Here is a 13,708-nt window from a genome sequence, read left to right on the forward strand (position 1 = left end):
CTATTTCTGTTGATGGCTCTCTCTTTCTCCCTGTCTCCTCAGCTCGAAACCTTGAGGTCATCTTTGACTCTTCTCTCTCCTTCTCTGCTCATATCCAGCAGATCGCCAAGACCTGTCGTTTCTTTCTTTACAACATCCGTAAAATCCGCCCCTTTCTTTCCGAACACTCTACCAAAACCCTCGTCCACACCCTTGTCACCTCTCGTTTAGACTACTGCAATCTGCTTCTTGCTGGCCTCCCACTTAGTCACCTCTCCCCTCTCCAATCGGTTCAAAACTCTGCTGCCCATCTCGTCTTCCGCCAGGGTCGCTTTACTCATACTACCCTTCTCCTCAAGTCGCTTCACTGGCTCCCTATCCATTTTCGCATCCTGTTCAAGCTTCTTCTACTAACCTATAAATGTACTCACTCTGCTGCTCCCCAGTATCTCTCCACACTCGTCCTTCCCTACACCCCTTCCCGTGCACTCCGCTCCATGGATAAATCCTTCTTATCTGTTCCCTTCTCCACTACTGCCAACTGTCAGTTATAATTATATATATACAAAAAAGCGCTATAGAAATGCTAAATAGTAGTAGTAGTAGTAGTAATATACTTGCAACAACTGATGCTTCACAACAAAAAATATATGAGAGAAATCTGGCAGCATTTTGTGTGAAAAATGCTGCCAGATTTCTTCCACAGTAAAAAAGCTGTTGACCTTCTCATCCCAACTTGCATACAAAACGCTGCCAGATTTTTCCCGCAGTCAAAACGCTGTTGACCTTCTCATTTTTTTGCTGTCAAACACTGGTTATTGCAAGTATATCTTACATATATACAGAACAATACCATGCCAGGAATTGTGTCAAGTACTTTATTCCTGACGCAGGCAAACATGGCGAAACATGGCTGTGTTGAGTCTGTTTATAGGTTAGACAATCAGATTTGCTAACAAGATTAAAGGTTCTATATTCATCTTTTGGAATCCTCGTCCTTTTTGCTGCCTCCCTTCTTTTGTTTGCTATTGCTTGTTCATGAGGTTTAGATTTTCTCCTCTTTTCTTGGACTCTCCATCTTACCCATTTTTATTCCAGACCCTTTCCAATTGTCTCACTTTACATTTGGAGTGGAGTAGCAGCCTAATGTTTAGTGCAGTGGCCTGAGAAGCAGGGGAACTGGGTTCGATTTCCACTGCAGCTCCTTGCCACTCTGGGGAAGTCATTTAATACTCCAACACACCAGGTACAAAATAAGTAGCTGTATATAATACGTAAACCACTTTTGACCGTAAACACAAAGGCAGTATATCAAATCCTACACCCTTCCCCTTGGTTCTTGTGAATGCCAACCCTTTTGTTTGGCATAATACATATGAACTCTTAACTCGTGCAACCATATCCAAAGCTTTACTAATAAAACCATGCCACTCCTGTACCTGATCCTCTACACCACTAATTTACTCCTACCTTGCAAGGCTTCTTCCTCTCATTTAGCTACATCCACTTTACACCTGATCTCTTTCCAGACAACTCACTCTCAAGCCCCCTATCAGGACCTCCCCACCCAAGCCACATTTTGACAATGAAGTTCAATTAGTGTCATATATTTATCTATCTAATCAGGACCTGAACCCTCCCAACAGCAGTAGCTCAATGGCTTAAGGACAATAGGATTACAACATAATTCTGAAAAATCCTGTGCAATATGGATCACAGGCCAGCCACATTCACCTAACTCTTTCCCAGTTCCTCTCAATTCCATATCCATTCTGGGCTACTTGCTTGACTGATGAAATTTGATCATTAAATTATAATTATCAGTAGTTAAGGCTTGCTTCTTTGCACTCAAAAGCATCTGTACTATTAGATCCTATATCAATGAAGCTGTTCTTCACACTCTTATCCATGCATATGTAATGCATCATACTGACTACTGTTCCCTATATAATGGTCTGAAACGCATGTGCTGAAAAGACTGCAGTTAAGCTGCTATTTCATACCCACAAATTCTATCACATCACCAATCCTTGCCAAAAAAGCACTGGTTACCTGTCACCCTTAGTACTCAAAGCTCACTTTACACAGGCCCACCTGAATCCTATGTGATGCCCTACTTTACACAGACCCACCTGAATCCTTTGTGATGCCCTGATTCCTTATGTTCCATCCAGAACCTTTCATTCAAAGCATGGAACATTCTCTCAGTTTCTGCCCCAGCTCTCACACGTCCTGGTTACATGCTGTTTAGCTGTCTTCTTTCCGGGCCTCTCTCTCTGTAATTCAATTTTGTCACACCTTTGTAGTGTGAACCCTCATTTTCACATTTCAAGAAAGAGTTAAAATCTATTCCTTCTTTCAGGCTTTTGAGATGTTGGCAGTCTGTTGAGGTCAGGCATAAAGGGAGGACCAGGAGTTAGCCAGGGACTGGCTATTTTTCTTTTTTTGCTCAATCTCATTTTTCTTTATCCCCTATTATCCTTCTTTTCCCTTACTCATGTTCTTTCCTTTCCTCTGGCTGAGCTGCCTTTTTTTTTTTAATATTGTAAACCACTCTGATGTGTTTTTGCAAAATATGGTATAGGAAATAATGGAGTACACACATACATAGCTCAGCTAACATATGGGTCAAGGTGTGGCTATCATGCATCACATGGATGAGTGGCAGAGCTCACACATACCTGCTGTTAGCACATGCTCACCATGGAGGCAATTCTACAACTGGGCACCTCTATTTAGGTACCCCAAGGTAGAAGCCTATTCTATAAAAGAGCCTAGGTGACTAGGTTCCATTATAGAATAGCAGCCTAACTCGGTATCAATGCACCTAAGATTTAGGCACCCACAGTTACACCTGCCATACAGTTTGCCTAAGTGCGAGCACTTAAAAGCGGCAGCGACATAACAAAGTACCTGTGGTTGCTAGACTGTTAAATTTGGAGTGAGTGGGGTCGCATCAAGGTGGTAAGAATATTTAAGTTGATATATGTCATTTGATTGCTTTGGAACAGAAAATTCATCCCCCCACTCTAACCTTCTGCTTCCTACTAAAGAATGAACTAAACAATGCACATCCTTCTATCAGCACACAAAGCTGGCAATTTTCAAATAACCCATTATGTTTTACCTAGAAAGGCAGCTTTGAAAACTGACCCTTTAGGTTACGTGTATCTTTATGTACTAATTCAGTATATTTATTTCTGTAATAATTTGAGACACATAAAAAAATAACAAAGCACCTTTGATAAAGCAGCAAACTATAGCAATGGAAGTCACAGTATTGTTGAGAGATTAAATTAGTACACATAAGAAAAACACGCCTTAGAAAAGTATTGTGGAAAGTTTTGGGTTTTTTTTTTTTTTTTATTAAACTTAAAAGCAAAAAAGGTTTCAGAATATGAGAATCTACAGTAATCAGTAATGAAACTGACTAAACCAGCAGTATATTTCAGACTCACTGTTTCTCTGCAACTAGACTGCTGTCAAGCTTCAGTGCCTTCAAAGTGTAGGAAGGCAGCCTGCATAGCACAGATATAGAATTTTCTTGCCTCCTTCACACTTTGAGATGTGTCTATCATGTGGGCTGGTAGAAGGAGTTAGTGTGTGAGAAGGAACTTTCCTGCACACCAAATTAATTTCTAGTTCCCAGGAAATATGGGATTTTCAGTATTTCTCTCAAGCAGTGCGCTAGTGTTCACATTAGCACGTGTAATCTGAAAAAAATATATGGAGGAGCACTTATCACCTCCTATTTCAGAGGTGTTAAAGGCTCCTGCGTTATGAACGTATTAATCAGCATGTAGAATTTGGAACGCGCTAGCTGGATAGTATGTCCATGCCCATTCTCCACCCCTAACATGTCCCCTCTAGAAATAATACTGTGCGCTTATTGCACACAGCTTACTTACCCCAAAATGCTTTTAATGCGTTTTGTGCATGCTAAGCATTCGTTAGGACTTTACATGTTTTTGTAGACATACCCCTTAGTATCCTCTCAGCATTGACCTGAATTTCTTTTAAAAATACCATGGGATTAGACTTCCGGTGACGTCATGACCGCGAGAGGTTGAAAGGGAAATCTCTCCGGCTCCTATCTCCCCCCAAGAGCCGTGAAAAACAGATAAATTTGACAACAACTCTCCGGGGTTCGCGGAAGAAAGAGCTACAGTTCGGGCGATTTCCTCTTTGTCTTGCCTGACATTGAAATGGCGGCGAAATCCGCCCCGAAAGACAGACTCCGTGGCAGGGTAGGAGAGGACAAAATGGCGCCGCCCGCAAGCCCGCCCGGATCGTCGGTCTCATCGGCATGGATAGCCGAAATTACAGCAGAAATGAGAACAGTGATGGAGGACCTACTGGATCGCCGGTTAGCCCCGATTGACGCTAAATTAGAGCGCGTACAGACGCAGCTTATGGAGCTGTCGAAAGACTGTGTGGCCTTTCAATCGCGAGTCTCGGAAGTGGAAGACCGCGTTGCAGTGGTCGAAGGGTCACAAAGCCAGATACAAGATCAGTTGCGGGCGCTGGAAAATAAAGTGGAGGACCTGGAAAACAGGTCGAGAAGGAACAATGTACGTCTGGTAGGGCTCCCGGAGAGTATCCCGGAACGGGGCCTGGAGACTTTCTTAGCTACCTGGATATGTAAAGAACTACAACTCCCAGAAACGTTAGGGCCGATTCGCATTGAGAGAGCCCATCGGCTGGGTCAGAAGAGTGCAGGAGCTGGCAGGCCAAGAGTAATCATCCTGAGATTTTTGGACTATGCCCAAAAGCAAGAGATCTTACAGCGGTTCAGAACCGGGAACCCCCTGATCTATGAAGGAGTGACAATTAGATGTTTTCAGGACTACTCCGCCGGCGTAGCAGCAAAACGGCGCCAATTTTCGGAATTATGTTCTAAGCTGTTTCAGAGGAAAATAAGATTTGCGCTGCAATACCCTGCAAAGCTGCGGGTCACCTATAAAGGTACCACTAAGATATATGAGACTGCAGCAGCCGCCCAAGAACTTTTAAAGCAGCTAGAAATGGATAGACCAGAGGACGGCTGAAAAAGGAGTGGAGCTGTCAGCAGAGGAAGGCAGACCAGAGCATGAATAGAGGATGATCTGGAGAGTTGGTATATCAACGGGCGCCCACGGGCGTAAGAACTGATCTAATGAGGAATGTTATGGGATATGTTTAAAGGTTAAAGTTATATGAGTTTGTAAGTTAATAGGTTCAGACTTACACAGGAATGTTTAATAGAAGAAATAACAAGTGGGTGGTATTAAGCCTTGGTTTGGAGAATAGTTGGAGCCTGCCCGGAGGTTCTGGGGGGAGGAGGGAGAGACGTAGGAAGTTATGGTCCCAGCAAGTGGGTCCGGTTCTAAGGGTTTGGGGAGTGGGAGGGGGGGGAACGGGGATGGGGAGGGGGGGGAGGGAAGGAGCGGGAAGGGAAGGGGTGAGATTGAAGCTAGGCCTTTGGGAGTCGGGAGTAATCGCGGTTAGGCAGGTCCCTTTGTATGCTTGGCTGGATGGGAGTCAGATAGGTAAGCGGGCACTGACGATGGAAAAAGTCTGGCTGGGGATGCATGTTACGGAGGCTGGCCAACGAGTAGCTGGTGGAGAGCGAACGGGGGGAGACAGAGGCTGGGATGTCCCCTCCCACAATTATCGCAGTTTTCTGCAATATATGCCATTTTGGTTAATTTTGAGGTATGGTGAACATTGTAACTTGGAATGTAGGGGGGATAAATTCACCTATTAAAAGATCCAAGATCTTGCAGCAATTAAATAGACATCACATAGACATTGCATTGATACAAGAGACGCATTTGTCGCAGGCAGAGCATGCCAAACTTAATACGTGGTGGGTAGATAAATGTGTAGCGGCGCATGCACAGGGGAAAAAAGGTGGAGTGGCCATTCTGATCCGTAAAGGTGTAGCACTGGAGATACGCCCTCTCTTAGTAGATGCCTTGGGAAGATATGTTTTATTAGAGGCCACGGTAGGTATGCAAAAAGTACTTATTGGTAATATCTATGCCCCTAACAACTACGACAAAAAATTTTTCCAAACGATAACTAACTTCCTCCTTAAGCAGCCACACACTGAACTCATAATAGGGGGCGATTTTAATGCAGTTTGGGATCCCTCACTAGACAAATCAGTCCCAAGCAACTCCGCGACATATCATAATAATAGAGGTCTACTGAAGATGAGCCAGTTATTAGACCTGACGGATGTCTGGAGGGTACTTCATCCGGGTATGAGGGATTACACGCATATGTCACGGGCTCATTCAACACAGTCGCGTATTGACTATATTTTGGTTTCCAGTCAGATGTTTGGGGAAATTGTAAAGGCAGAGATAGGGCCATATGTGATATCTGATCATGCATGGGTTTATATGGAGTGGAAGCCACGTGGCCAGGCTCGAAGAGACAGAAGATGGCAATTCCCCATAGAGTTCTATACGGACCCCATACTAAAAGGGCGCTTGCAGGCTAGCTGGGTGGAATACACGACACAGAATCATGAACATCAGACAGACCCGGTCTTATTCTGGGAAGCCGCAAAGGCTGTGCTCCGGGGGGAAATTATTAGCCACGTGCACTATGTTCGGGTTACCAGGGATAGGCAGATACTGCGATTAAGTGCACAGCTTTGTCGTGCGAGGATGAGGTTTGGAGACACACATACGGCAGAGGCCAAACAGCAGGTGCTGGATCTACAATCAGCACTGAACGAACTCTTGCATAGGCGAGCACGCAAGTCGCACATATATTATAGATACATGCTTTATAAGCACGGTAACAAAGCAGGCAAACTACTGGCCAAGCTTCTCAAACAAAAAGGGGGTGCCAAACATATTCTAGCCCTTCGAGGGATGGGAGGAGGTCTTAAAACCGCAGACAGGGATATCTGTAATATTTTTCAGACCTTCTATAAAGATCTTTACGCCCCCCCAGAGGACGAGGGTCTGGGGAGCCAGATGTACCTAAATAACCTCAATTTCCCCAAGCTTACCCAACGAGAGCGAGAACAATTGAATCAACCATTTACGGAAGATGAGGTGCATATGGTCATAACGCAGAGTCCCTTGTTAAAGGCCCCAGGCCCGGACGGGTTAAGGGCTGAATTTTACAAAATGATGGGGGAGGTTATTGTTCCGGATCTATCTAAATTTTTAAATCAGATGATAGATCAGAAAGCTATGCCGCTTGACCTGAATAGAGCACAAATTATAGTATTACCCAAACCGGGGAGGGATACATTGGAGCCAACATCATACCGGCCCATATCTCTGTTAAACTATGACACTAAGTTGATGGCAAAAATATTGGCAAATAGATTGGCAAGAATTCTGCCCCGGCTGGTACACGAGAGCCAAGTGGGCTTTGTGGGGGGACGAGTGGTAAGCAAAAATTTGAGGGCGATCTTAGCATCATTAGAGTATGGGGAACGCAAGGGTCTGGCGTGTCTGCTAGTCAGCTTTGATGCTGAAAAGGCCTTTGATAAGGTGCATTGGACATTTCTTTTTGACACGTTGGAAAGTTATGGCTTTTCCGGCAGGTTGATTGAGGCAATTCAAACCTTATATGCCAACCCAAGCGCCTCGATATGGGTCAATGGAATAGCTTCGGCGAGCTTTCCTATTAGGAGAGGAACTAGGCAGGGCTGTCCCCTGTCTCCCCTCCTTTTTGTGCTGGTGCTGGACCCTCTTATCCGTGACATTATGGAAAATCCCTTGATTAAAGGAGTGAGCATGGGCCGACAGACATTTAAAATTGCAGCTTTCGCGGACGACCTTCTCGTTCACTTGACCTCCCCGGAGGTGTCTTTAGAGACGCTACTGGAAACGTTTAGGGAGTATGGAGATTACTCAGGCTTCAAGATCAACTTGGATAAGTCTGAGGCACTGGCATCCCCAACGATAGGCGCAGAGGAGTGGGGGGAAGAGTTTCCTTTACGTTGGGCAATTCATTCTTTTAAATATCTTGGTATTCGTCTTACGATGCAAACAACAGAACTACATCGGTTAAACATTAAGGCCCTCTTGGATTACACTAGAGATAAATTGGACTCTTGGAGGGGTTTACCCTTGTCTTTAATGGGCAGGATTCATTTGATACAGATGGTGGTTTTCCCACGCTGGCTATATGCCTTACAGACCTTGCCCATACGTCTAACAAAGAAAGATCTAAAGCATATAAATCGCTTGTGTGGCCAATTTTGTTGGGCCGGCAAGAAAGCAAAGCTGCTGCAGGGCTTGCTGGTGGGAGGCTGGAAACAAGGGGGCATAGGGTTCCCAGATCTATTCCTATATAATCAGGCATGCCTGCTGCGACACGTGCGAGATTGGCTTGATTTAACACAGTACTATACGCCGGTACACTTAGAACGGGCATGCCTAGCGCCACATGACATGATTGCACTGCTCCACCTACCCCGAAATAATATACCCCCACATCTTAGGAACAGTGTACTGTTCAATCCTCTCCGGTTAACATGGCAGTGGTGGGTTGAACAGTTGGGGGGACATCCAAATATTTCAGACCAACTTCCGATTGTGGGGAATGTAGCGTTTGAAGCGGGAATGGGTAACCCAATATTTCAGAGTTGGGGACAGCGTGGTATTACAAAGATGAAACATCTGCTTTCGGAACGGGGGGGTCTAGTGTCGTTCGCTGTCTTACAACAGAAGATAGGGTCTGATTGGGGAAATCATTTTGCTTATTTACAAATTCAGCACTATATACAGGCAATGCCCCAAGAAGCTTTGAAAGGGCAATTGGGGGACAAGATACAGGAGTTTTTCAGGGATCTGGCGACGGAAAGACATGCGATATCTGATTTATATGGGGCCCTGGCTCGTAGGAGGCCGATACAACAGTATGAGAAAATTAAAGTTAAATGGGAGCAGGACCTTGGGACTTCATTGGCATCCTGGGATATAGTGGCTTCTTTGAAAGGGATTAGACAATTAGTTACAGACGAAAGATTGAGAGAGTGTGGGTATAGAGTTATATTACGGGGATATATGACCAAAGTGCAGCTGGCCCACATGCAAAGGTCAGGGAGTGATACCTGTTCTAAATGTGAAGTAGCTCCGGGCACGTTTTACCATGCTCTTTGGAAATGTCCTAAGGTTCGGACATTTTGGCAGCGTGTCCGAGGCCTCTTGGCGCGGCTGGGTGTCAAGGTCCAGGGTAATGAGAGGCAATTTTTGATCGACCAGTCCGGGTCTTTTGCTCCCAATAGAGCACCGGCGACCCTTCTAGGGAGGAAGCTGTGTTTGGTGGCTCGTAAATGTATTATGCAATACTGGACTTCCCCGGAGGCCCCTGCCTATTGGCATTGGAGGAACCAGGTTCATCTCCTGGCTTCTTGGGAAGCCCGAGAGTCTAAATCCTCAGTTAAACGCCGACAGCGCTTTCTTCAAATCTGGTCTCCTTACTTACAGATGTTAAGCCCCCGTGGGAGAAGTCTGCTCGTTAACTCTGGCTAGCTTCCACAAGATGTGTTGGAACCGAAGGCGGTTACTCCCGATAGAAATATAAATATGCTTATCTGGGAAGGGGAGGGGTGGGAAGGGCGGGAGGTGGGTGAGGGAGGGGAAGGGGGAACTGAGGTATGTTAAGTTTACATTATATAACCTTAGGAGTGCAGTACTACGATGTAAGAGGGGTGCGTGACAATACTTTCTTTACTCTGGAAAGCGCTGTAAACTTGTTTTGGTCAAATCTTAGCAGTATGGACCGGTGAGCTGGGGGTGATAATAGACACCTAATTTGGTATGACAGTTTTTCTTCAGCAAAGCCTCTGGCGGTTACACAGGTCCGCTTGAGAATGGCAGTAAGGATCAGCAGCAAGAACTGCTCATTTAGTAGCCTTTCTGGCTGCCGGAGGTATAGGTATGGGGCCATCAGAGATAAGGCCCTTTGCCTTTGCACTGTACTGTTTTATTCGCACAGAAGAGTTTGTTATAAAACATGTTTATTTGTGTTTCTTTTTCCCCTGATGTACTGCAAAATATTTTCTACTATGAATATGTTGTAAATTAATAAACAAATTTAAACATAAAAATACCATGGGATTAATTTAAGCTGCTTATCACTGGAAAGATGTCTATACCCATAGACTTCAACTAACAAAATTCTGGAACTGCAAAGAATTTCATTTTTGTCCTACCCATTGAAAGAAGTATGCATAAACACATCTCTCTTATATGTGGAGTAAAACAACTGATAGTAAAGATCATGGTCATGCAATCCTGTTTATACTTCACAAAATCAATTATTGCAAGGAGAGAAGATTCAGACAATGCAGAGAAGTAAACTACTATATTTCTTGTCAAAATACTTGTTTTGAATTCATAAATGCACAGAATCAGTATTCCTAGAGGTATGCAGTAGAAAACAGAGTTAGAAATTATATGCAATAGTTAGGAAAACAAAGCATTGTACAATAGCTACTCCGTGCTAGTTTGCATTTAGAGAACTAGTTCCCAAATTGTGCGCTGAAACCCCAAATGAGGATCTGAAGAACAGGCTCATTTCCCTCTCTATGAGCTTTCATTTCAATCTGCAGCAATCATCATAGAGCCTGTGAACCAATGGGCACTACGGATCCTGTGCCCTCTTCCTCCACAGACTTCCTGTTAGACAAGAAACCCCTTTTAAGAGTTGGGGCCTATGAGCATTTTCTGACATACAAGTAAGTACCAACTGCTGTCACTGAATCCCCTGTTGCTGCTGTTTCCCAAATTTAGATCAGTGGAACGAAAGAATGAGTAAAGGAAGGAACGGAGTAACTTCAGATCAACAATTTTGTTGTAGTCATAATGTGAGGTTGTGTGAATTTTCAAGAATTAAAATAAGGACATACTGGATAAAAGACTGGAAAGGCTGCTTTAGATTAATTGTGTTGGAGAACATGAGTAACTTTGCTTTTTAGCATGGGAAACTCAATATTACAAGTTAACCCACATGCATTTTTCTTTATTGAGATGTGTCAAGAAATTCTGCTCTGGAGCCAAGTTCATGGGTAGCTAATAATGAGAACCGAAAGAAATATAAAGGATGGAGAAGTCTGTAGAAGATTATGGAAAGTTCTATATAGCCTACCTTTTCTAAAGTAGATTTCAAATGCTAATAGATGGGTAGCAATGTTGTCTGCTGCAAGGCTTTTAAGTGGCATAAGGAACTTAATAGCTTCTTCTAGCGGATCTTCTACCTGTTTTAAGAAATAATAAAATTACTGTTACATAAACAAAATGTAATTCTTGAAAAACATTTTTATCCAGGGAAAGCACAACATTAAAATACTTCATTTACTACTCCTGGGGGAATTCTGTGCAACTATGCAGCACAGAATTTGCACAGAATTCAGTGCAGGCAAGGGTAGCAAGATGAGGAGGAAATGAAACAGTGCACATCAGGTCACTTCCTCCTCCTTTGCCAGTTTAGACCCAACTGTTTATGTGAACTGCAGTACTGTGGTTCACATAAACAGCTGTGTCTAAGTCAGTACAGGAGGAGGAGGAGGAAGTGAACTGATGCGCACTACTTCACTTCCCCCTTGCTGCCAGAGCTCAGCAGAGGAGGGGAAGAGAAAGTGAGAACTGCTGCTACCCCTGGCTGAAAATGAGAAGGGGACAGAAAAAAAGGTGACTGTCATGGGGGTGGGAGCAACAAGCTGAAGGTGTGCCATTGCTGACTGGGTGATCAAACCTGTGTGTGCACAATGGAGGAGGGTGGAGGAACAGACATAATGATAAGTGTAGAGGGAAGGAGAAAGAATAAGAGGTTAAAAAGACTTTGTGGGCAGACAGAATAACTGGTCTTGTTGGGATTTAGTGGAAGTGAGAACTGCAGTTGGAGTGACAGAGGGAATTGAGGAGGCTGGAGCTTGAAAAAAGGCAGGAAGGTATTTCAGGCCTTATGATGGAGGAATTCTACACAAAACACAATAAATAAACTTTGCAGAATTTTAAGATATTGAGTGCAGAATTTTCAATTTTTTTTGCATAGAGTTCCCCCAGGAGTAATTTACACTTAGAACAGAAAGGATAATGTTTATGTTTAAGTAATATATTTGAGCAGCTTAATCATTTCAACATGATAAAAATGTACAAAGTTATCAAAAAAACTCATTATTAAACATCAAGGGTTTACTCTTCTTATATAGTAAGGTAGAATTGATTTGAAAGAAATTATTTTTAACCTTATGTATTACAGACGTGAAGGAGTTCTCACATGAATTAAACAAACAGAAAAGTTGCTAGCCTGCCTGCATATCACACGAGTAGGTAAAGTGTGCAGAACATGGCTCATGAAAATCTTTCCAACTCCTGTGTGTGTATGATCTGGAGGGAGCTGGACAGGGAGGTATGAATAACATGGTATCTATTCTGTAGGTTTGGGAAGAATAAAATGAAGCTAGGTGTGCTAATTTATCTAACCATTAGATGTCACTGCCAACAGATTTCAAACTAACTACTGGGTGCCACAGTCCCAAGCAGTATTCCCTCTAAGGAGCGACCTGCTGCGTGCATATTCTTTTCTGAGAGCACCAAAAATAGCCCAACAGCCAAAAAAGAGTGGGGGTCATCCCCTCGAACTATCTGCACAACAGGGGTGGAACGAAACTTTTCCCCACATAGCCACTCTCAGACCTTAACCACAATTTTCAAGGTGCTCCCTATCTTCAGGGTCTTCCTGAAGCCAACCTGTTACAATAAAATGTTTAACTTGTAGTTAAGGAAAAAGGTCACAATCAGTTACATCATGAAGCCTCCTGTAAATCTGAAAAAGAGCATAATACTCCAACATCCAGTAACTGACGAAAAAGCGAAGTTAGTTACCTGTAACAGGAGTTCTCTAAGAACAGCAGGTATATATTCTCATATGTGAGTGACATCACCTACAGAGCCCAGTGTGGACACTGCCAAACACACTATCACTTTAAATCTTTGAGGCCGTGCGCCCATCATGCATATGCGGGTGCCTTCCTGTCCGATGCTTGAATGCGGGACCAGCAGTACAGTACTAAAGCTAAGAAGACAACTTCAAGGGGAAGCAGGAATGATGTGAGAATATATGCCTGCAGTCCTTGGAGAACACCTGCTAGAGGTAAGTAACTTAGTATTCTCCGAGGCCTAGCAGGCATAATATTCTCACATGTGGGACTCACTAGATATCAGGCTCACAACATAAATTACTTCTGCAACTTAGTTGAAAGTGAACCCGGTGGGAGGAGTTGACTTTTAAGTGGTAAAAACATTCTGCAGCTGCTCCTACCTCCTTGGGCGCAGTTACTGGTCCCGCCTTGTTGCAACCCATGCTCGACAGCTTTGGAATCCGTCCACCGGGATCGAGGGATCTTGCTTCTAGAACTTCCACATTGCTATCTATGGAACACAGTACAGAGGGAGCTACACTGAGCCCTCCGTCTGGTTTAACCCCGCCACAACCCGGAAGGAAACAGCGAAGCTGAGAATGAGTCGTTCGAACAAGCGTCCGAAGTAGGCGACTTTTCATCGGCAGTAGGAGGACCAGCTTTCGCCTCTACTCCAAGTACTGGTACAACAGAAAGGGGATTATTGCCCCTAGCCTTAACCCAAGAAGAGATATCTCCTGGGTTAAGAGGTGGTATGGTAAAACTAGAAATAGTCATTATGGACACGATCTGGGAAGCCATACAAGGGGTGAATGCATCCCTCCAGCGGATATTTAATTATGCTCA

At 43.9% G+C, this 13,708-nt stretch overlaps 1 protein-coding gene across 1 annotated transcript in view; it reads right to left on the minus strand.

Annotated features, from left to right (window-relative positions):
• Window positions 1–13,708, minus strand: part of NAA16 (N(alpha)-acetyltransferase 16, NatA auxiliary subunit) — a 444,477-nt gene that overhangs the window by 37,071 nt on the left and 393,698 nt on the right. Inside the window, exon 16 of the mRNA XM_030200546.1 lies at window positions 11,089–11,197. Coding sequence (XP_030056406.1) covers window positions 11,089–11,197 — 109 coding nt within the window. The remainder of the gene's footprint in view (window positions 1–11,088; window positions 11,198–13,708) is intronic.

Source organism: Microcaecilia unicolor, chromosome 4 (genome assembly GCF_901765095.1).
Source record: "Microcaecilia unicolor chromosome 4, aMicUni1.1, whole genome shotgun sequence".
In the NCBI taxonomy this organism is placed as follows: domain Eukaryota; kingdom Metazoa; phylum Chordata; class Amphibia; order Gymnophiona; family Siphonopidae; genus Microcaecilia; species Microcaecilia unicolor.